The following is a 25,476-nucleotide window of genomic DNA, read 5'->3' on the forward strand; positions in this document are numbered from 1 at the left end:
CTGGGAGTCACCCGCAATTATGATCGCGTGCGGCGCCGTTATTTCTGGCCACGTCTATATCGCTCTGTCCAAAAGTATGTCGCCAGCTGCAACCTTTGTCAACGTCGAAAACGACCAACATCGCTTCCAGCTGGCCTCCTTCACCCTATTAAGATCCCTGCTGAACCGTTCTACTGCGTAGGGTTCGACCTTCTCGGGCCGTTTTCCACTTCTGCATCCGGGAACAAAGGGGTTGCCGTGGCGATCGACTACGCGACACGTCACGCGATCACCCGCTCTTTCCCAGCCAGCTGCGCTACCGATGTCGCCGACTTTCTACTGCGCGACATCGTTTCGCATCACGGTGCTCCTCGACAGCTCGTTACTGGCCAAGGCTGATACTTTTTATCTCACGTCGTCCAGGAGCTTGTACGTTTCTGTACCACGAACCACAAGTTCACAACGGCATACCAGACAGAAAGTAATTGACTTACAGAGTACCTGAATCGCACTATCACCGACATGTTGTCGATGTATGTTTCTCCCGACCACCGCGACTGTGACGCAACGGTACCCTACGTCACCTTTGCTTACAACACCTCCAGACATGACACCGCAAGCTATTCCCTGTTCTACCTTCTTTATGGACGTGAACCCTCTCAGCCTCTCGATACATTCCTTCCCGCTGGTTCAAGCTTCCCTGTCACATACGTCCGCGATGCCATAGAACGATTCGAAAGAGCATGACAGATTGCCCAAGAATGACTCACACTTTCTCAAGCCTCTCATAAAGACCGGTACGATCACCACCACCGTGAAGTTTCGTATGCACACGGTTCACTAGTACTCTTGTGGATCCCTTGCCGTCACAGCCCCACCGCGGTGGTCTAGTGGCTAAGGTACTCGGCTGCTGACCCGCAGGGCGCGGGTTCAAATCCCGGCTGCGGCGGCTGCATTTCTGATGGAGGCGGAAATGTTGTAGGCCCGTGTGCTCAGATTTGGGTGCACGTTAAAGAACCCCAGGTGGTCTAAATTTCCGGAGCCCTCCACTACGGCGTCTCTCATAATCATATAGTGGTTTTGGGACGTTAAACCCCACATATCGATATCGATCCCTTGCCGTCACATCGGCGTCTCAACAAAGCGCTTATTTCGCTATGACGGGCCATACAAAGTCCTACGCAAGGTCACTAACTTCACCTGCGAGATACAGCGAGTTGTCGATGAAGCGCACTCAACGCAACCACCATCTACGGTTGTGCACGTCGTAAGACTGAAGCCTTATATGTCGCCCAACACTCCGCTGTCGTGACAAGTGCCGGGTCGGCGCTTTAATGCCGCGGGGTAGTGCCACAAGGCAGTAGTGGGATTGAGGCATAAAGCGGTAGAGGGTTTCTGTTTGGAAGAAAAGACTACGAAGTGGATAGAGAGAGTGACTACGCCATGGCCGCAAGCGGTTTTTGAGATCAGCGACTGACGTTTGCCTGCTCTGAGGGTTTGGCCAAGAATTTAGTAGTTGTGATTGTATTTGTTTATTGTTTTTTTTCATAAGCGTTTCTATAGTGTCCTAATTTATTAGCGAGTGTATTTTCAGGTAGTACGACCAGGCAGATGCTGTTTTCCTCACCTGACCCAGGGGCTTTCCTCTGGTCTGCTTCTCTTCCTTCGCAGGAATTGCCAGTGGACTTGTTTTTACGCAATGGCATCTCATCCGTTCCTGTGGCATTGGTACCAAGCAACGATGGTATTATACGGATTAAGAATCCGAAAATGATCGAGACGGAGTTGAGAGCCACTACAACTCACTACCAAAGCATCACAGAGGTCAGGCAGTTCGGCAAGGGTGGCATTCTTTGCTTCTCGTCTGACCAGCTCTGTGTTCGAGACCTACTAAAATGCTCGGTATTAGCTACCAACCCAGTGAGCGCATTCGTTCCACCTCACCTAGCTTGCGTCAAAGGCCTCGTTCGGGGTGTCGATGTCAACTTGACCCCAACTGTGATATTAGATATGTTTTCAGAAGCAGGTGTGATAGCTATTTATAGAAGTAGTCGAGTTGTGGGCAAGAACAATGTTCCAACGGAGTCCGTGATTGCTACATTTGCCGGGTCAAACCGCTCAACCGAAATCAAAGCGTGGCCTTTCATATACATGGTGGAGCCGCTATCACCTCGTCCCCTACAGTGTATTAAGTGTTGGCACTAAGGGCACACAGTGGAAGGATGCAGGTCGGTACCTAGATGCAGAGTTTGTGGTGAGACGCACAACTCAATCGTCTGTAAAAGTAATGAAGAAAAGTGCTGTCTTTGCCGTGAAGCACACTGCGCTGATAACTGCTCAGTCAAGGCACGTTAACTCCAAATCCTTGAAATTGTAGACAGAAGGCGATGCTCCCAGAAGGATGCCATTGCTGAAATCCAAGCCCGAACTCAAGAGTATGCAGAAGGAGCTGCCCGCCATACCATAGCAATGAAGCATCCTTTTCCCTATCAATAACGGACATGATCAAGAAGGCTGTGGACAAGGCTATGCAACTCCTTGCTACCACCCTATGTGAGTCGCAGTCGCACATTGTAAATAAACAAATCGCACAAGTCTATGGAACACAGATAGATATAGGAACGGCTGTAGAAAATACTGAGTCTGCACACGTGACAAGTGAGGCAGAATCTGAGATAACTCCACCAGATGCACAGTCTGCGGAGCCCTCTGGAGAAGGCGTTCAGGGGCAAAGCGAGGGTGCACAGGAAGCTTCTCAGTACACACAAGATATGGACATGGATCTCAAATGCCTAAAGCGTTCTAGATCCCCTGTATCAAAAAAACCTGGCTCGCCGAAACATGTAAAAAGCAAGAAATACCAGAAAGACAACCTTTCAAAAATCGATTTTCTAAAAGAAGGTATTTTAGATAAGGTAGTTGCCGAAACCATTTTAACGAAATCATAGGGCCTCTTAAAATTATACTTTGGAATTGCCGATCTCTTCACTCAGCCATAACAGATATGTTATACCTGTCTTCCAAATTCGATGCGGCTATTATTGCATTACAAGAAACTTCGCTTTCCACACATCATTTATTTCACCTACCCAACTTTCAAACCTTTCGTCTAGACCGTCCATCAAAAGGTGGAGGTTTAGCTTTCTTTATAAACAATAAAATTAGTTTATAAGTGAAAAACTCATACAAGTGTATGTCTTCTGAATGCGAAATTTTCGCGTTAGATATTACCTTGCCAGGATACTTGTCTACTTTCCTGTAGGCGTTTAAGACACAAGATTTCTAGATATGGCTGCTAATTCATGCAGTAAAGAAAAAACTACAGTTGGCGACTTCAACTCTCACCATACCTGCTGGGGTTTTAGAACAGATCATTGTGGACAACGGTTGTGGGACTGGTCGGTAGACAACAACTTATTGTGCCTAAACGCTAGAACTGCCACATTTATTCGAGGTCATTCACGCTCCGCCTTAGATTTAAGCTTTGTAAGCTCGGCCATTGCTAGTACATCGTGGACAGCTCTTGATTGCGCCTCCAACAGTGATCACTTTCCAATATTGTTCGAGATCGCTTGCGCCGTCAAATCATCATGCTTCCATGCCGGGACCTATATATATGATGCAAAATTTCAACACGACCTAAACACTGCTTTAGACGCTCCCTCTCAGGATGCAGATTACACTAAAGCTATGAAATTAAGCGCAGTAATTAAAAGGGCATACAAAAACGCAGAGTTTGCTGTTAAATCGGCAAAGAGAGTACTCTATAGCCCTTGGTGGAATTCTAACTGATCACGAGATCACAGACGAAGACACACAGCTTAGAAGAAGCTAATACATAATCAGCCCCCTAAGAACTGGTCAGATTATAAACTTCTTGGCGCTGTATTTAAACACACAGTGGCCCAAGCTAAAGAAGAATATAATAAAAGACATTTCAATTTCCTCTCAAAACCTAAAAATAAGAAAGATTTATTTGAATATATGCGATCTCGCAAAATCCATCCGTCTACAGTAAATACTCATTATGAAAAACTATCAATCGAAGAAACAAAGAACTCTTTAGAGTCAATTGGCAGAGGTCTAGAAATCATATTTTCTTCGACTATAGCTTTCAACTGGCAAAAGTCTAGCATAAGCACTGACTACGAAAACGTAACGCTGTTTGAAGCATCAAAAGTAATTCGAGATCTACCATCGTCAGCTCTTGGTCCACATAGAATCAAGGTTCCAATGATTAAAATTTTATTTAAGCTATCTCCCGGCGACGTCCTCAAGCTTATAAACTACTCTTTAAAGAATGCCTGTATACCATATGACTGGAAATTAGCTAAGGTAATCCCATTAATATAAATGCAGGGATCAGGTTTTACCATAGAAAATATCAGACCCATCTCGCTAAATTCGAACATAGTTAAACTTATATAGAGGGTCCTAAAGGGCTGAATAAACTCCCGGTTGACGAATAAGGTCATATTAAAGCCAAATCAAATTGGTTTTTGTTGTGAATTCTCAATTTGGTGCGCCCATGCGGATTTAAAGAGTCGAATACAGCTTGCTCGTAAAAGGAAACAGTACGCTGCATTAGCAACTCTCGACATAGCTAAAGCGCACGACACTGTCGAGCACTATATTTTACTGACCACCTTGCAGAGCCTAAAGTTTCCTCAGTATATTACTGAGTGGATAGCAAAATTCTTAAAATCAAGGGAATTGTATTGCGTGAAGGATGGCTGTTCGCATAAATTCGAACAGAATCGTGGTGTTTCGCAAGGGCTCGTCCTATCTCCAGCTTTAATCAATAAACTGATGAGCTCTATTCCAATTGTTCAGGATGTCAGTGTCTACATTTATGCAGATGATATTGCGTTCTTCGCTGCAGAGAGCGACATTTACTCACTACAACAAATATTGCAAAAATTTAATAATACACCAAAAATTTGGTTGCAATCCATTTCATTGTCATTGAACATCAGTAAAAAAGTGCTCTTTGTGTTTCCTATAGCAGATACACTTTCATTTTCTGTATTGTATAATCGTGAACCTATTCCACAAGTAGATTCAGTCAAGTACTTAGGAAAGATTTATAATGAAAAGCTAAATTGGAGCCCACACATTGAATATATAACAGCAAAGGCACAACGGACGTTAGGTTTATTACGCAGGTTAAGTAACATGGAATACGGGCGGCGCAGACACATGATGTTTATGATTTATAAAATGTATGTGCGACCATTATTGGAATTTGGGTGTGTATATTTTCGGGGGCCGCTGGTTATAAAATTAAACCGCTAGTAATGTTAGAGCGAGAAGCCGTGCGAATATGCCCGGGACTTCCCAGATTCGTGGTGAATAATGTATTGTATCAAGAAGCGTGATTACCAACCCTCCTCTGTCGATTCCGCATTCTAGCGGTTCAAACCTTCTTAAAGTTCTACAGTTTACCGGCACGAAGATCAGAGTACGCATTTATCAGCGACCCTGACTCTTTCTTCTTGCACATTGGCCTCGATTTCATACCCCTCAGATAATTTCTGTTAATAAGAAACTGGATTGCATAAATGTAGACATTAGCAAAGTAATTGAAACTAATTCCTCAAACCTCAACATTAGAATAGAGTACGATGAAATCTTCCTCCCCTAAGCCAAGTTGCGATCTCTTAGACTTTTAACCACTACAATAAACAATTACTTGACATGCAGAAACAAAAAAATGTAATAGCTACAGATGCTTCTGTCAACAATGAAAAAGCAGGCGTAGGAATTGCGTCTGATTTGCTCGACTGGTCTTTTTCAATAAGGCTTCCAGATTTCACTCCTATTTTTGAAGCCGAGCTAGTAGCTATTACTTTAGCTCATCGTAAAATTCCTACGACCAAGACCAGTGCAATCATCCTAACAGACTCACTTTCGGTGTGTGCAGCTCTGACCACCTCCGAACAATCTCGTGCCCTAGCAGCGTTCCATACATTAGCACCGCCGCACTTAAAACTCCTCAAATTAGTGTGGGTCCCAGGTCACTGCGGATTACACTTAATTGAATTGGCAGATGCTTTGGCACGAGCATCACTCGATGGACCAGTAATTTCAGTACTTCCCGAGTTAGAATACTTATCAGGGGTTAGATGTAGAAAATTCGCTATTTTTACAGATAGTTTAAAAAATATCACACAATGGACAGAATATCAGCAACTCAAATTTCCAATGAAAGCCCAGTGCAGTCCGTCAAGAAAACTTGAAATTGTAATCTCCAGATTCCGCTGCCGTGTCCCCTCATAAAATTTTTAATTACACAGAGCTGGTCTGACTTTTTCCCTCTTTTGTCCGTTTTGCGAAGAATCAGAAACTATTGAAAATTATTTTAGCTGATGTCGTAACTATGCAATAATTAGGAAACGGCTTTTAGATATTTCATTTGCGAAGCTAGGTTTAAATTTAACCACAGAAATTGTTTTAAATTTTGGTGCCTCTGTTTTGGGAAATTGCCACAAAGATGCATTCGATGTGGTGTGTAATTTTATTCAAGACTCTAAACGTTTTTCAACATAAAGCGCACGTTAACAGGTACTCAAAAAAACCGGGTCAAAAAGTAGTTTTCAAATCTGGATAAATCCGTGACATCCAAATTTAATCGGGTTTGGCAATACCAGCTGTCTTTTCGGCTCCCAAAATCAAGTTATAGCCATTAGTGTCTACTTTCTTGTTGATTCTTTTTTCTCACTATCTACATCTTTGATTTCTTTCTTTTTTTTAACATATTGTCTTCACTATACAACTCCCCCCCCTTTTTTTCGTTGTTAGCAATAATGCAGTTATCGACTATATGAGAATATATGTTCTCTTGGCCAATCCCCCAGAGTGGGTACGAGTCATAGATTAGAGGCTACAAACAAACAAACAAACTGATCCCAGCCCGCCAATATGTCAGCCATTTCCATGGCAAGTAAACATCGTAAATATCCACAATTTTACGTTTCTTTGTAAGAATATGATGAAAAGAGGCGAGATGGTGGTACGTGGAGTGTTAAATAGATGAATGAACGGACACAGAGACAGCTGCATGAATGGGCGCATGAGCGGATGCAGGGGTGGATGCATGGGCAAATGCAGGGACAGACGCACGAACAGATGCACGTACAGACAGGCGGATGGACGCATGGGCGGTCACACAGACGGACGCACGGACGGACGGAAGCAAGAATGAACGGACGGATGAATGCTTCGCCCTACTCTCTATCAGTCACTCCGTGTATATGCTGCCATTTTTGTTATTCCTCCTTGGTTGGTATCTGCAACGCCTCCTAAAAAATTATGCCTGTAACTTGAGTCGCGAACGCGCTGCCCCACCCTGTGATCTGACCCTGCGCCTCCGGTACGGAGGCAGGCGTCTCCGACGGCCGCCCTCAGCGAACACAACAATGCTCTCACCGTTGCCTCCGAGCAGCGGTGATGTCACGTGACAGATCTGTATGGTTCTGTAACGTGAAGGAGCGGTACGGAGGCGAGCGGTCTCACGTGGCGGCTGGTCACAACACAAGGCAGCAGGCATGACCTATGATATGGCGTGCTGGCAGGAGGCTCCCAATTGAAAACAAAGCGACATTCCAGGCATAGGTTTTCTAGGAGGTGTTGGTATTTGGCGACAGGAGGCCAGCGCATTGAAAAAAAAAACAAAAAACTAAGCCTGCTTAGAAAGAAATGCTTGTGCGACTGAAAATTTAGCAAGAGGCTACTAGCCAAAGAAGTCTCTTTGTGACCGTTTGCAACTCTTTGCCACTGTTCACGACTGTTCGCGACCAGTCGCAAAAGGTCACGCGACCACTGCTAGTACACGGTGTCCACTAAACTTAACGAGCCTAAACCGCCATATGATTATGAGAGACGCCGTAGAAGAAGGCTCCGGAGATTTCGACCACCTGAGTACACGGTCTTACAGCCTTTTCGCCTCTATCAAAAATGCAGCCGCTGCAGCCAGGCTTTGCTACCGCGACCTGCAGGTAAGCAGCCGAGTACCTTCAACACTACACCACCACAACGGGGCGATGCACGCAGGGTATGACCGTAAAAACCGACTGCTGGCGCTGCACATTTACTCACTGGCCACCGTGTATATGTAGGCACTGGATCGCACAGCAGGGTTCCACCACTCGTTGAAGGACACGCTTCTCCTCCACTCAATAAATAAGAATAAAGATTAAATGGGAATTGAACATTCCCAAACCTTCTTAAGCATCGAAAGGCCGACGCAAGCAGCGTCTGCTAATAAACACCCACTGCTCGAGCTGCACAGCCGTTCACTGGCCACCCCGTAGGTACTGAATCGCGCATAAGCGTCCGACCCCTAATTCAAGACAACGCCTTTCTTTCATTCAATATTGTGTCCATTCATCGCTACAAGGCCAAAATAAAAAGTTAGCTCACCGCAGAACTGTATCTCGCTTGAAATATTTATATCACCTGTACCACGGCACTACAAAATACCAAGTGACAGCTACATAACTGCGCCCCCATGCGGTCTGGTCGTAGGAACCACAACAAAATAGTCAAGCAGCCGTTTATTAGCCTTAAAATACGTCAGCATTCTCTCGCACACTGACCAGATGAAGCTGCGTCGCTAAAACTGCACCGTCTCGAAATCTTTGACATTTGCCGTTAGGGGCACGCAGTAAATAGACGCGTCATCGCATCGCCGGACACAATCCGCCGACAGATGCAGGGCGTGAGACGCACGTGTTGCGTTCGATTTCCACTGGAGTCGTCTCATCGTCGCTTTTTAGCGGCGAAGCTTCTTATAGCCGCAACCGTTCGTCCATTGTAGCCGTTGTAGTAGTGTGTAACAAGTGTAACATTTTGACCTCCAAGGTGGTGCCGGTGAGAGATTTCGTCTGTGCGTTGTTGAACAATAAAAGAAAGGGCTCAATGTACATGTTAATGGCTGCTAAGGGGGAATGAGAGACAGGAGAATTCGGCTGTTAGTTAACACACACGCTGTGAATTTTTTATTGTTCAACAACACACAAAAGACAAAAAAGGTTTGCTACGTTATACTCGCTGGGCGTGACCTCCTAGGTTTTGGAAAGGTGTAAGGAGCGTTGGGTCGCAGTGCCATGATTACAGTGACCTATATATACCATGAACTCGAGGTGGTTGAAGGTTGGAAGTTGACACCAAGCGCAAGCCGTAAGAAAGTGTGTGTGTGCCTCCTCTCATTCAGTCCTTGGAATGTTCGCTAGATGGCGGTGCTTCTATATGAGGAATATACGATGAAAAAATGAAAGATGGTTGTTCTTGGAGTGTTGAATAGGTGGACGAACGGACACACAGACAGATGCATGAACGGACACACGGATGGCTGCGCGGATGGATGGACGCATGGATGGACGCAGGAGCGGATGCATGGAAGAAAGCAGGGACGGACGCACAGATGAACCCGCGGACGCACGAACAGACGCACGCACGGACGGGCGGATGGATGATTGACCGGCCACACAGATGCACGCATGGATGGACGGAAGCAAGAACGAGTGTACGGACGGATGCTTCGCCCCACTATCCATCATTCACTCCGTGGATATGCTGCCATTTTTTTATCCGCTAGGACATGGAGTTCGGTGCTGCAGTAAGACTTGAAAACCTGACTGAGTGGTGCCTATGAAATAAATTTCCCGATGAAGTACTAAGCGCTGATACAACTGAGTCATTTGTTCAGTTTTTAAATAAGCTTTCATTTGATATGTAACGTTCTGTTTATGCTGAAGAGCTTTGTAGGAGTTTAATTTGGCCTGACGATAGTTATCACGAGCACAAAATGTCGGCACAAAGACAAGAAGGACCCAAAGGACTTTGTCGTCGTTTTGTTCTCGCGCTATAACTACCGTCATGCCAGACCGACAAGTCCAAGCTGCCGCACCTTATTCTCGCGTTTTCTTTTTCATGCGTAGTGTTCATTTCATGTGTTGCATTATTGTACGTGCACGTTCTATCACCTATAATGTTGTGTGTTTGTCATTGCAAAGCATATTTATTTACTTACTTTCTTTAGCTTCTTGATTGTGGTTTACTACATAAGTTATCGATAGTTTTAAGTTTTACTGTTGTTATTGATTCTTTATAATATTCTCACTATTGCTTGACCCCAAGTAGTGCCTGCAGTATTTGTAAATAAATAAGAATAAATAAATAAGAAAAATTAATGCGAAATAAGAACTGAGCCTTCCGAAACTATACCTAGTTATGCAAGATTCACGCGATATCCCCCCCCCCTGCTGCAACGCATTTACTCGAGTTCCGCGCGTGAGAAGATGCAGGCAGCCTTTTCTACGTGATAGTCTTTCAATGGGTGGTGTAAACCTTTTTTAAGGGATGCCATTCCAGCTATCGGGATGCCATTCGGGAATGGCTTATCAATTACATGCGTCACGTGTGCTTGCTTAAGTGTGTGTTGGTGGAACATATACTAGCCACCTCAATAAGGGCAGCATGCAACGATCTGGTCTTTGCCAAATGCGACGTCGAATGGTTCCAGGAACTTCACAGCGTGCACTTCACCGACCACTCCGTAGTAATGAAGTCGAAACGCGCGCCAGCTGCGGTTCAGCGCCTGTGTCCATTCTGAAGAAACCATAACACCTACGCCAGCCATCACTTCTAAGGTATCTTTCGGCGCTCACCGCAGCACTCGCTTTAGCACCGGTCAACCCGTGACGCCACCTGTGCGCAACTCCGCTGCTTCGCATTCGACGAGGGTTCAGGAAAATGTCATTTTTTCGTGGAAGTCATGTACGGCATCATTTACCTCCACCTCGTAGCGTAGTCATGATTAATTTCAAAATAACATATCAACCTTTCTCATTCGTAATTTGTATATAATCGATTCCCAATGTACGTCGGATCTGCCAATTTTTTTTTCCATCGCTCGTTGCGTTGTCCTTATTTTAGGCTGAACCGTCTTTGCAAGCCTCTAGGTTTCTGCTCCGTAGGTAAGTACCAGCAAGAAGCAGACGGTATATGCCTTCCTCTTCAGGTTTAGTGGCAAATTACTCTTCATGATTTCAGAATGCTTGTCGAAGATGGTCCAACCCATCATAATTCTTCAAGGTATTTCACTCTCATGATTCGTTTCCGTGGTTACTACCTGTACTTAGTAGACATATTCCTTTAGAACTTGCCGCGTCTCTCCATCTATCGCAAATTTCTGTATTCTGCCGAGACTGTTGCACATTGTTTTGTGCGCAACTATTTTATAACCTACTGTCTTATTTTCCGTGTTCATTTCACTAGTGATGAGCCGTAAATCCTGCCCTGAGTTATTCATCAAGGCAGCTTCATCAGGAAATCACAGGTTACTAAGATATTCTTCGCCGACTCTCATCCCTAACTCTTTCCATTGTAGGGTTCTTAAAACCTCCTCGAACACGCGGTGAATAGCATTGCAGAGATTCTGTCTCCCTGACTAAAACCTCAGATTATTGAGATTCTGTCACTTTTTTATGAAGATTTATGGGGGTTGAATATCCACAGTAGATTTATTCCAATATGTTTGTGTAGGGTTCCTTTATGCGCTGATTCCGTAGTGTCTGCATTACTGCTAATCTCTCTACTGAGTCAAATGCCTTCTCTTAATTTACGAAGCTAAATACAGGGGTTGGTTACATTCCGTGCAGTGCTGTATTACCTGATCGATAGTATGAAAATGTTATATTGTGGGGTACCTTGTACAAAATCCTGGTTGGTCCTTTAGTTGATTGAACTGTGATGGGGTCTTCATTCTATTAGCTGCTATTTTTGTAACGAGTTCATAGAGAACAGACAATAAGATGATCGGTCTGAAAAACAATGGTGGCGTTTATCCAAGCTTCGGGTACCCTTCCCGTCAAACGACACTTCGTATATTAGGTGTCCAGTTTTTCTAACACAATTTTTCCGCCATCTTTCAGCAGGATCGTTGTTATCTTATCCTCACTCGCGCCTTTGCCTCGTTGCATTCCTTCTAGAACTTTCCTTACTTTCCTTGTCATTACTGGTAGAATGTAGAATTCCGCTGGGCAAATATTGCTCCGGACGATATCATTCTGATTGTTCCGGCTTCTGTACTGCTCTACAAAAATGCTCCGCCACCTCAAAATTCCTAATCGTATTGGTTCTGACATTGCCTTCCTTGTCCCTTAATGCATAAGACTCAGTTTGCCTATGGCCGAACAAGTTTTTCTTCGCAGCTTTTAGGCTTCTGCCGCTTTTTAAAGCCCGCTCTAATCTCTCCAAGATTTACCTCCTGATGTTGACGACCTTACGCCTATTGAGTAACTTCAAAAGTTCCCTTTCCCTTCCCCCAGTGTTGAGTAGCAGGCTAGAGCAAGCTATCACTCAGGCCGACCTCTCTGCCTTTCTGTAAACAAACTTACCTCCTCCACTATACCTATTTTGCCGGTTGTGTTTCAGGCTTACATTGTTTGTCGTCTCCTAATGCTATTTTTGTCTCATAACATAGTTTACAAATGCCCTGTCTAGAGGATGTACTTCCGACTTCAATTGCACATTATTTGATGATACTAGTGTGAACGCTAACGTGGGTTACTTCATTTAGAGGATTGATTCTATTCTGAAGTAAAAATCTGAACTTCTGTGCTTTCCCTCTTCACATTAGATCTTATTTTGGCTACTTTCATATGAGTTTATGCCTTTGCTTTTTTAAGTCTAGGTCAATGCGAGCTCTTATTCTATAGTCACTGCATCGGATATTGCCAACTACTTCTCCATTCTGTACAATGCCTGGGTGTGCACGCACAATGAAGTCTGCTTTATTATTGGTTTCACATATTTGACTTCGCCACGTCCATCTACGGTTAGCCCGTTTTATGAAGAACACATCCGACACCAGAAAATATGTTACGTACTGCGAGCTCTCCTAATAACTCTTTTCTGGCATTTCTACAGCCGATGCCATATTCCCGCAGTGTATGGTCTACAGCCTGTTTCTCGCCTACTTTGGCGTTGTAGTAGCCCATCGGAATAATATACTGTGTCCTCACTTCATTAGACCCTGACCGTAGGTTTTCCCTGAAGTGTTAAACTAAATGATCATCCTGTCTCGATGCAGCTGCGTAGGCCTGTGCAACGCTCATTTTTTTACCTTTTGTTAAAGTGAATTACGACACTTGCGACCCTATCATTGATGCTATAGTATTCCTGTGTATTGCCAGAAATATTCTTGTGTATAGAAATGTGCGCGCTCAGTGATTTACTCTCAATTATTTCAAGTTGGGAGAAGATGTGTGCGTTTTTTTGCATTGTATAAGCCTCACATGTCCACATGTAACTCACGTGTAAATTCGCGGAGCTCTACTACATCCCAATTCACAGTGAACTTGGTGGCACCATAGCAAGCGTCATAAGTAACCACTTCTTCTTTGTTGCACAGTTCCTGCTGGGACTGAGCGAAATACACGATGGTTCTGAGCTGTGGCCAACTAATAAACCCCGTCAACAACATGACTGGGTGACAACAGTTAACCTTGAGCAACAGGCAGGGCATTTCTGTCTTTTCACTTTCTTGGAACCCGCAAATCAACGCAGATAAAGGCAAAGTTTCAAGAAAGGCAATGACATCTAAAGCGCATGGGTGGTTTGGTCGACCACCAATGGCAGCGTCATCAGAAGAAATCTATAAAAAGACCCAGTGACCGGAAGCTAACTTCAGTGAACTTGGTAGCACCATCACAAACGTTGTGAGTAACCACTTTGTTGTACAGATCCTGTTGGGATTGAGCAGGAGAGACCATGGCTCTGAGCTTTTGCCAACTAATCGACTCCATCAACAACACATCTGGGTGACATAATTTATACCTCAAGCCAGCAGGCAGGACATCCCCGTCTTATCACTGACTGCGACAAGGGAAATCAACGCAGATGAAGGCAAAGTGGCAAACAAGACAACGACCGCTAAATCGCATGAGGGGCTTGGTCGACCACCGACGACAGCGACATCGGAATACATCTATAAAAAAACGGACAGCAAGTACACTTCAGTGGACCTGGTGGCACCGTAGCAGCTTTAGTGAGTAACCACTTCGTCTTTGCTGTGCAGATTCTGCTGAGACCGAGCCGTATATACGATGGCTCTGAGCTGTCGCCTACTAATCAACTCTGTCAACACCATGCCTGGGTGACATCAGTTATACCTCGGGCCAGCAGGCAGGACATCTCCGTCTTATCACTCATTTTGACTACGCAAATCAACGCTGATGAAGGCAAAGTGTCAAGAAAGATATTGACAGCTAAGGTGCATAAGTGGTTTGGTCGACCACTGACGGCAGCGAAATTGAAGGAAATCTATAAAAAAACCAGCTACCGGAAGCTAACTTCAGTGAACTTGGTGGCGTCATCGCAGGCGTCATGAGTAACCACTTTGTTGGACAGATCCTGCTGGGACTGAGTTAAATAGATGATGGCTCTGAGCTATCGCTAACTAATCAACACTATCAACAACATGCTTGGGTGATAACAGTTGCACCTTGGGCCAGCAGGCAGGACAACCTCATCTTGTCACTCATTTCAACCAAGGAAATCAAGGCAGATAAAGGCAAAGTGTCAATCAAGAATATGGCCACTGAGGTGAATGAGGGGTTCGGTCAGCCACCGACGGCCGCGAAATTGGACGAAATCATGAAGAGACCGACAGGAAGCTCATTTCAGTGTACTAGGTGGCACCATAGCAGCCGTCATGTGAAGCCACTTCTTCTTTGTTGTACAGTGTGATGTGACTGTGCGCGTTTGCAAAGTGCGCCACGCCATCAGCCTGAACCGAGGAGGACAACGAAGATGACGCTTCGTTGCGGAATGTGTGGGCGTGAACAATTTAAGCCAACAAGGTGCTCCACGGAGAATTACGACAGCCACGGGAGAACAACAGCGAAGCCAGGCAGTCGTGGCTGAGTCGGAACCAAGTGAAGAAAGTGGCCAGCAGAGATACAGCCTCGAGGTCACTGCGGGCTCCCACCTGGACACAGAGTTTCTTCTCGTCTCCTGGCGTGGGCAAGGCATGTTCTGATTTTCTGACGTTGTCCGAAGGACGTATTCAGCTTCGTGTGTGAGCTGCGGCTACCGTACACTGAAAGAACACTGACCTCGACCAGCCCGACGCTTCCTTTATTGCCAGTCAATGACGTGAGCGTCTCAACCGCGTCACCGCCGACACCATTTGCGTGAGTGCATCTTTGCCTCGGTAGCAGAACCTCCGCTGCAAGCACTGCGTCCCACTACGTGGTAATAAGGGTTCTTATAGCCTAACCGTTGAGTTCCACGCCGTGTTTGTGTCTTTAGCCATTCGTTCTTCCTGTTAACCTCGTTCTAGTTTTGCATATGCTGTGTTGCTTGTCTTTTATTTATCTTTTATGAGGTTTCTGAAATATATTGAGTGTGGGGATTCGGTGGAAAGAAATGGTCTCGTCGGCTGATTTTCGATCACGGTTATGCAAGCGGTTTTCGGTTTACACGAATCTACACGAGAGCTCGCCCAAGAAACAGCCTTGTGACATACAGATCCTGCTGGTACTGAGCGGAATAGACGATGGCTCTGAGCTGTAGCCAACTATTCAACCCCATCAGCATCATTCCTGAGTGACAACAATTATACCTCGGGCCAGCATGCAGGACATTCCTGTCTTATCACTAACTTCGAACATGGAAATACACACAGATGAAGGCAAAGTGTCAAGCAAGACAACGACCACTAAGTTGCATGAGTGGTTCGGTCTACCACCGATGGCAGCGACATCGTAGGAAATCTGTAAAAGGACCCAGCGACCGGAAGCTCACTTCAGTGTACTTGGTGGCACCATCGCAGACGTCATGAGTAACTACTTCTTTGTTGTACAGGTTAGTAAGGAGCAGTTCGTTAAATATGCTGTAAGTGACAGTGCTTGTTCAGTGGTGCTACAAAGTCCTCAATGCGTTTCGGCTTGTCTTCCTGATACTGTCCGAATTATGTTGTTCCTATTTGTTGACGTTGAGAAAACTCCCAGCCCTAACACACTTGATGAAATATTGAGAAATGTCATGAAAAATGAATATTTACAGAGAACCCTACAAGCAGAAATACAGTGGGTACAATCCCGACTCGCGGAACTTGAGGTTTCCCTGTCATCATTCCAACATTGCCGTGAAAAAGTAAAACAGTGTGAACAGTAAGTGAACATTGTCTGTAAGCAGGTCGAAATCTTGTCACGTTCTTTCTTGAAGTTTCCTTATCACCCCGTTACGCTGAACGCTATTCTCAGCGCAAACCAAACCTACAGTGTTAGAAAAGCTTCAGGAGTGCAGTTAATCCTGTGATCATGCAGTTGGTCATGCATTTGATCAAAAACCGTCGTGTGGCGCAGCCCAGACGACCGTTCTCTTTGCTACCACTGCAGAGAAGCTGGCCACACCTACCGCTGTTGCCTGTACCACCAAATAGAACTGCGTGGTTTCGCCATCGACGCGCTGCATCGTCTAAGAGGTGGAAGAAAGCGCGACATCGCTGACTACTTTGCAGCAACACAGGGGACTCCTCGAGCATCTTCGCGTTCACCTTCACCCCGTCGCTACATGTCCCCCCACCGTCAGCCGCATACTGGCCCGACGCAGGGCAGTCGCCTAGCCCGTATTTGGACAACTAAGGACAGCAACGATGAATGTGCGGTTGCTGTGCGACGAACTGCCGAAAATCCGCCGCTGATGACGACGAAGCCACGACGCAACTTCATGAACCCGCTGCAACCTCAACGTAGTCCAGTTGTCTAAATTTAATGGTCAGAAGAAGACCTGATTAGAGAACGTCGAAACACTGGCGCCAACCGTCGTGGTCGTCATCCGACGCCGCGACCCAATCACAAAGCCTAGCGACCTCGACCTTTTCATCGACCGCCACTATGTCACAGTTCTCGTCGACACCGGAGCAGACTATTCAATCAACAGCGGGACATTAGCCGTAAAGTTGAAGAAAGTTGATAGATTGATATGTGGGGTTTAACTTCCCAAAACCACCATATGATTATGAGAGACGCCGTAGTGGAGGGCTCCGGAAATTTTTACCACCTGGGGTTCTTTAACGTGCACCCAAATCTGAGCACACGGGCCTACAACATTTCTGCCTACACCGGAAACGCAGCCGCCGCAGCCGATACTCGAACCCACAATGTGCGGGTCAGCAGCCGAGTACCTTAGCCACTAGACTACCGCGGCGGGGCTTGAAGAAAGTTCGAACCGCTTGGGAAGGTCCTGAAATCTGTGCAGCCGCAGGTCACCTATTAACACCAGTGGGTATCTGCGAAGCGAGATTTACCATTCACAGCCGCTTTCATCTTGCAAGTTTCATCCTAATATAGCATTGCTCGATAGATGTCATTCCGGGAATGTACTCCTTGAACCTTCATGGGGAGGTCGCCGACCTAAGAACAAAGCCGATAGCAATATCCACAGAAAAAGCACGACTGCCACGCACGCCATCAGGTAGCCGTGCCCTGAATGTGGTTGAAGAAGCAGTCACCGTCCTGCCTCTCATCGGCACTCCAAAGCCGAAAAACTTCGAAGGCGTTGCTGAAGGCAATCAGCACCTATTGGTCAAACGTAATGTTTATGTAGCTTGAGTAATCGCTCAGCTGCGGGGAGAAAAAGCAGCAATTATACTCACGAATTTCAGCAACGAGTACAAACACGGGAGCGAAGATACAACGGTTGCCTACATGGAAGCCACCAATGCTTTCGCCTTCGACTATTCTGCAGAACCTACTTCGTGGAACGAAGCTCCTCATCCAGCTTTCGAATTCAAACCTAGCTTTCCTGAACATAAGCAACAACAGCTCAAGGCTCTGCTCTTGCAATACAAACTGCTTTTTGTGGTTTTCAAAAGTTCGCCAGACCGCAGTCGCGAAACAGCTAAATAACAGAGAAAAACGCCAGACCACTACGGCAGAGCCCCTACCGATTTTGACGCCAAAACGCGAGGCCGTAAAAAGACAAATCGACTAAATGCTATACGACGACATCATACAACCGTCTAAGAGTCTGTGGGCGTCAATCTTGGTACAAGTGAAGAAGGACAACGAAACTATACGTTTCTGTGTCGATTAGCGCCACCTCAATAAAATGACAAAAAAGATGTTCATCTTCTCCCGCGGTGAGATGACGCCTTGGATCGGCTCCACAACATGAAGTGCTTTTTGCGGATGGACCTCCAGACTGGCTACTCGCAAATCGAATTCGAGGAAAGAGACCGAGAAAAGACGGCGTTTAGAGCACCAGAAGGCCCTTTCGAGTTGAAGGTCATGCCCATCGGTGTTTGCTCGGCACCTGTGATTTTTCAACGCGTTATGAACACAGTGCTGGCAGTATTGCAGTGGCACACTTGTCTCGTTTACTTGGGTGACGCCATCGTGTTTTCTTCGAGCTTTGACAAGCATCTTCTGTGCCTTGAAGCTGTACTTCAAGCTATGAAGACTTTCGGACTCACCCTCAAGCCACAAAAGCGCCGCTTACGTACGAGAAACTTTTGTACTTTGGCAACGTGATCAGCGAGTTCAGTGTAAGACCGGGCCCGCAGAACAGAGCCACCATCGCTGAATTAACGCCGCCCGCCGACAAGATGACCATGAGTTAATTTCTAGGCTTGTGCGCCTATTGATTGATTGATATGTGGGGTTTAACGCCCCAAAACCACTACATGATTATGAGAGACGCCGTAGTGGAGGGCTCCGCAAATTTCGACCACCTGGGGTTCTTTAACGTGCACCCAAATCTGAGCACACGGGCCTACAACATTTCCGCCTCCATAGGAAATGCAGCCGCCGCAGCCAGGATTTGTGCGTCTATAACAGGCGCTTCATCAGAAACTTTGCCCGAATAGCCGAGGCACTCACTAACCTTACGAGGAAAACGCCGAGTTCAAGTGGGAAATTTCACAGGAAAAAGCATTTGGAGAACCTAAACGACGCCTTCAGATGCCTCCAATACTAGCACACTTTGGCGAAAACGCCGCAACAGAAGTGCACACGGACGCAAGAGTGTAGCAGGTCTAAGCAGTGCAGTCCTTGTGCAGAGGACTGACAGACTGCAAAGGGTTATTAGTTGAGCTAGCCGATGACTATCCAAGGTCGAAAGCAATAACTCCACAAGAAAAAGGAGTGCATGCCAACATCTGGGCAACATCTAAGTTTTGTCCTAACGTCTCTGTCATTCCCTTTAAAGTTGTGAGCGACCACCAGGCCTTGCGTTGGCTAGCTAACTTGAAGAACCCTTCAGGTCACCTTACGTAGTAGAGCCTCAGACTTCAAGAACATGACAGTACAGTCATTTACAAGTCCAACCAAAAGCACTCCGACGCCGGCAGCGTCTCGCGAGCCCCCGTCGACACACCGCCACCCGAAGACATGAATGGTGCCTGCTTGTTGAGAACGATAGTTACGGATGACTTTGCTGAGTGACAGCGGGCTGACCCGAAATTTAGAGGCCTAATCTAATACCTCGAGGGCAATACCTCTGTTGTTACAAATGTATTCAAACGAACACTTACGTCGTTTTCGCAGCGAAACGGTCTTCTCCAAAAGGACTTTTCGCTGCTTCGAGCCAAGTACCTTCTTGTCGTGCCTTCATCTCAGTGACCAAAATTGCTGCAGACCCTGCACGATGATCCAACCGCAGGACACTTTGGTGTTTCCCGCACGCTTGCGAGGATACAAAAAATGTACTACTGGCCGCGCTTTACCGCCGACGTCGCTCGTTATGTGAGGACATGCGGAGACTGTCAGTTACATAAGACATTACCGACAAGACCATCAGACTTTCTTCAGCTGATCAAACCACCTCGTCGACCATTCCACTAAATAAGGATGTACCTACTGGGGCCGTTTTCGATGCCCTAATCGGGAAACAGGTAGATCGTTGTCGCTACTGGCTACCTAACTCACTACGCTGAAGCAAAGGTGCTACCCAAAAGTAGTGCTAGAGAGTTAGCGAAGCTTTTCATCGAGAACGTCGTCTTTTGTAATGGCGCCCCAGAGGTCGTCATGACTGATAGAGGTACGACCTTTACTGCTGATTTGACTCAGGCGATCTTTAAACATAGCCTGACAAGCCACCACCGCACCACCGCTCACCACCCGCAGACAAATGGTCTCACCGAATGGCTTTAGTAGACAATCGCCGACATGCTGGATATGTACGTCGACGTCGAACATAAGACGTGAGATCCATCCTTCTGTACGTGACATTCACATGCAACATGGCCGTGGAGGAAACGACGCAGATGCCACTGTTACAAGTTGGTCTACGGAAGGAACTCGACAGCGATGCTAGACACAATGCTGCCCCCCGTCGCTAACATAGAAAATGTCTACGTCACCCTTTATCTTCAGCGCGCTGAAGAAGCTCACCAACTCACCCGCCTGCCCATCCCGAATCAGCAGACGACCGACCGCCACCGTTACAATCTTCCGCGGCGCGTCTTGCAATACCAGCCTGCTGAATGTGTTTGGGTATGGACGCTGATACACCGACGTGGACCCAGTGAAAATAACCGGTGATGGTACTTTGGACCATACAGTTTAGTACGACGTCTCGGCCCACTCAATTACGAAGTTACCCCCGACACATTACTAACTCTCAAAGGCACCGATCGCGAAATGTAGTTGTTCACGTGGCCCGCCTCAAGCCGTTTTATGCAGGTTAAAGGACTGAAAGTGTGCATTTTGTTATTGTTGTTGTTGTTATTAATGCTGTATTCTACTTTATTAGTTGTACTTTTTTACTTTATTATTGTACTTTTATCTCATGTTAAAGCATCAGGATGACGCCTTTTCACAGAAAGGGGGGGGGGCAAGGCCACGTTCCTTCCTGAAGTTTTTTTATCACCCCGTTACGCTGTACGCGCTTCTCAGCACTAACCACGCCTACAGTGTTCGAGAAGCTTCAGGACTGCAGTTGATCATTTGGTCAAGTTCACTCCTACTTAGTGAACACTTCAGATTATTCTGAAACCAATGTCGCCACTCGCAATAACGCTAGAATGTTCGATGACAAGTGTATAAAAGCCGACAAGTTTCGCCACTTGTCAGTCGATCGATTGGTGACCGACGCTCAGTTTGTCGCTATCAGTGCAAGGCTGCTACTTGAATCCGACTTTCCGCTCACCGGGCACAGGTGTGCCCAACTAAACAGTTTGATTCCAACATAGAGTATCCTGTCTTCGGCCACGTCATGACCCCCTGACATATTGACTGACAAACTAGACGAGCTAGATAATAGAAGGTGTCATAGCAATATTGATATTTATGGGCTCCGAGAGGACATTCACGCTTTGGTGGACACTAGGGCTACTTTTTTTGTTATTTGTGCTGATTTGTGTTTCTGTCTTCAAAACCTCAAGACGCCTTATGGTGAACCAACACTGGTTACAACGCAGGGAACAGCGATTCTCCTTTTCGCTCTCTGTACTGCCTGCGTTCTAATCAATGACATTCTTCACCGCATAGAATTTGCTGTGCTATCCTTGTGCTCCCGCCAACTCATTTTAGGCTAGGACTTTCTTTTTCGGTGCTTCTGCAGCTATTTGTTGTGCAAAAGGTGTTGTACGTCTTACTGACACAGACCATTTGCTCAGCAACGAGACCTACAGGCCATTTCGACTCATCGCTGCTGTATATATTGAGCTAGCACCACATGACCAGCAATTATTCTCAGTTTCGCCGAATAACGTTGATTCTGGGGACATATTGGTTACTCCGTTGCCCCTTTGCCTTAATAAAGGCGAAGCTCTCACATGAGATGTGGCTCGCTTCAGCAATATATCAGCTGTCCTCGCTGCTACGAACACCACAAAAGACCAAACTTTGCTGCGGCAGGGCACTACTGTTGCCTACGTGGCCAATCTAGAGTCACTGTTCGTCGTGCCTCTTACCCCTGTCTCCTCTGAAAGCCATTCTGCTGATCATGCTGCTTCTCCGGTCTTTACAGCAGTCATCAATAGAGACTTGACAGACTTACTGAAGCAGCAGCTGCTTGATTAGTTGGAAAAGCATGCAAGCTCTTTGACGTCTATTCATCTACCCTACGTCAGACTACAACTACACCACATCGTATTGAGACCGCAAACATTCAATGTGCACCGCCCATTACGCTTTGTGTTGGCATTCGACACTCAAGAACTTGTCGAGACGCCTCGGCCGCTGGATTCTACGCCTCCAAGAGTAGGACTTTCACATCATGTACAAGTGTGGCACAAAGCATAGTGACGCCGATGCTTTTTCTTGTTGCCCACTACAAGTGGCTGTACTCGGCGTTTCCGCAATCCCTTTGCGTAACGTATCCTCGGAGTCCACGTGTACGGCAGTTTCCTCTCTCGCCTCTGTAAACTAGCTGCCTTCGGACTACCACCACGATTTTCCATCTCGACAGCTGGCTGCCCCATACTGTCCGCGTAATATAGGCTACCTCACTGGCAGTTCCCGTCCACCTAATGTGAGGCTCCGTCACCAACTCTCGCAATTAAGGCTGGATACCTCGGTGCCACACCGCCAAATTTAACATCCAATGGTAAGCGCTAGGTTCCGGTTCTACCCCAATCGCTTCGGTCCGAAGTCTTCAGAGCACTTCATGAGGATCTGACTGCTGGTCACTTTGGTTATTATAAAACGTACGATCACCTTAAATTTGGTTTTATTGGCCAGGCATTACCACTCGCGTGGCTCGGTACTTCGGGTACTGCACTACCTGTCAATCTAGAAAATGACCAACATCTGCTCCCACCGGCACACTACAGCCTTTTCCGTGCCTAGCCACACCAATCGAATTTGTAGGCGTTGATCTTTTTGGCCACCTTCCAGTCAGTGCTGATGAAAACTGGTGGATAGTAATAGCCGTTGACCATTTGACGCGCCGCACTGAGACGGCATACGTCACTAATGGTTCAGATTCCGAAATTGCCGATGTCATCCTCCGAGCCAATATACTATGCCATGGTGCCCCCGTGTATTGCTCAGTGACCGCGGAAGAGCCTTCGTTTCACAACTAGTGAACGAAATGCTTCACGCCTCCGGCACCACTTACAAGGCTGCCTCTAGTTATCATCCCCAGACAAACAGCCTCACTGAGCGATTCCACCGCACTCTAGCTGACATGATCGCCGCCTATACTCAACCAGACTACAAGAACTGGAACGTATTTATACCATTCGTCACTTTCACCTAAAATACGGCCACTCAGCGGACAACCGGCTACTAACCATTTTACCTAGTTTACGGACGCTCCCCTACTTCCGTCTTGGACGTCTCTTTTTTTACCCGCCACGCGAATTCATCTTAATCCGCTTCGGAAGAATACGTTGTACGACTCGTCCAGTGTTGCCAACGTGTTCGTTTGAATTCTGAAGCCAGACAGCAAGAGAAAAGCTGCTTTACGATAAATCACAACGTGCTGTATCCTTTCAACTTGGAGACGAACTGCTCCTGCTGACACCAAACCGCACACCTCGTTTCTATGACAAATTTCAGCCACGGTTTATCGGGTCGTACGCAGTTCATCAAGAGCCTTCACCAGTCAACTATCGCGTGACGCCACTTGTAGCCCCAGCATATCGCTCTTGTCGAACTACTGAGGTCGTTCATGTCTGCCGTATGAAGTCCTTCACCGCTGGTGTGCCCTCACATACGTGGAATTTCGTATAAGTCGCGTGCTTTTTATATTGCTCTCAAGCAACTCACCCTGGCATATTTGGATGACTGATACAGCGACTCTGTGCACATTTACACCAATGGATCCATAACTTCACTTCAGCTGCAGCCTTCGTGGTCCCTCAACTCGGTATTTCCCGACAGTACAAATTAGATCACAGGTCATCTTCGACAGCTGCAGAACTTGTTGCTATACAGGAAGCCCTAAAATTTGTGAACGACCAAGCACTGCGTAAATGGACGATTCTGTCTGATACAAAATCAGCGCTTCAAGCTATCCATTCTTGCTCAAGAAGAGGCCTGTTTTACGAGTTAGCGTTAGGAATCGTCCAAGCATTTGATCTAACACAAAAGAGTGGTCACTTGATTACACTTCAATGAATTCCTGCACACTGCCACCTAGTTGGCAACGAAACCGTGATAGCGAAGCAAAAGCGACAATATACTACGCTCCTATGTACGTCAAAGTACCATATTTGCGAAGTGACGGCCACACATTGTTGAGATCGCTCATGCGCGAATGCGCTGCCACGTACTGGTCGCTACCAGATCACCCAAACAAGCGTCTGCTGGAAACAGACCCCAGTATGACTTTTCGTCTTCCAGATAAAATCAGTCGAAGACATGCTGATATACTGCACCAGATTCGCCTGGGTTTCGCCTTCACTCGCCACTCCACCACCCAGTCGGCCGTTTGGACAACCCGAATTGTGAGCGCTGCCAAGTGCGCGAAACTTTAGCTCACATATTTTGTGACTGTGTATTATACGTGGCGAAAAGAAAAATGCTAACTGGAACGTTGGCAAGCATCCTACGAGCGCCATTGAGTGAAAGCCACATATTATCAGCAATGAACAGCCAAACAGTGTCAAAAACTGCTTCAAATGTTGTTTTGGACTTAATAAAAAGCACTGGACTAGATACTAGACTGTAGGGTTCTACGCTAAGTGGGTACTGTACATACGCACCACCTATTCTTGTCCCCATGATCACCCTTCATTCCTCTTTCCTTCCCTCTTTCCTTATTCCCTGTGTACAGTAGCAGGCTAGAGCGAACTAGCTCAGGCCGAACTCTCTGCCTTCTAAAAAATTCTCTCTCTCTCTCCTTCATGCGACTTTTTTGTCGCCTTGACTTACCACATCCAGGCTGGCTGCTTTCACGTGGGTGGAATCAGTGTGGGAATTTATTATACCCATACTCTTCGTCTGTACATTATAATCGTTATTATGTGTTCCTTATGAATCCTGAGCGTTCTCACGTAGAATCTTTATCTTGGTTGGTTATTGTAGCTGTCAGCGACGTAATCCTGAAGTCGCATATCGTGAAAGCTTGTGGCATTACCTGAATGTCGCTATAGTTTCAAATATCGTGACGCTACATAAAGACCAAGTCACGTTGTCATTACATGACTTCACTGCTTGGTCAAAAGGGGTTGACCATAAAGGGGCAAAAAGCTTGCGATGTTTTTGTTCTGTGAGGCAGTCAACAACAACGTTATGGCCACAAAATTTTGAGAGGGGAGCTGGGAGGATGAATAACTTCACTGAGAATGAAAGAAAATAACGCTTTCGCCATCCAGTCATCTCAGGTGAATCCATAAAGGACTGCGTGAATCTTGACAGTGAAGCTGTTTGTATTTCTTCAAGCCCTACATGGCGTTAACAGCAAACTAATGTTGCTCGGTGAGATGGCATATAAAGCCGCGTACCCATTGTTGAAAGGAGAGCCTGGTAACCACTAGGTTATTCAGGCTCGCTTTCAAGAACAAACATTCACATGATTCCTTCCAAAAGCTTC

General features: G+C 46.3%; 1 protein-coding gene across 4 annotated transcripts in view; it reads right to left on the reverse strand.

Annotated features, from left to right (window-relative positions):
• Positions 1-25,476, reverse strand: part of LOC142817991 (uncharacterized) — a 177,627-nt gene that overhangs the window by 61,927 nt on the left and 90,224 nt on the right. Inside the window, exon 5 of one of the 4 annotated variants that reach the window (XM_075896128.1) lies at positions 19,529-19,631. The exons of the other annotated variants lie outside the window; for them this stretch is intronic. Coding sequence (XP_075752243.1) covers positions 19,607-19,631 — 25 coding nt within the window. The 3' untranslated portion in view covers positions 19,529-19,606. Of the gene's footprint in view, positions 1-19,528; positions 19,632-25,476 lie in introns of those variants that run through there. 4 annotated transcript variants of the gene reach the window in all.

This window comes from Rhipicephalus microplus, chromosome 5 (genome assembly GCF_043290135.1).
Source record: "Rhipicephalus microplus isolate Deutch F79 chromosome 5, USDA_Rmic, whole genome shotgun sequence".
NCBI lineage: Eukaryota > Metazoa > Arthropoda > Arachnida > Ixodida > Ixodidae > Rhipicephalus > Rhipicephalus microplus.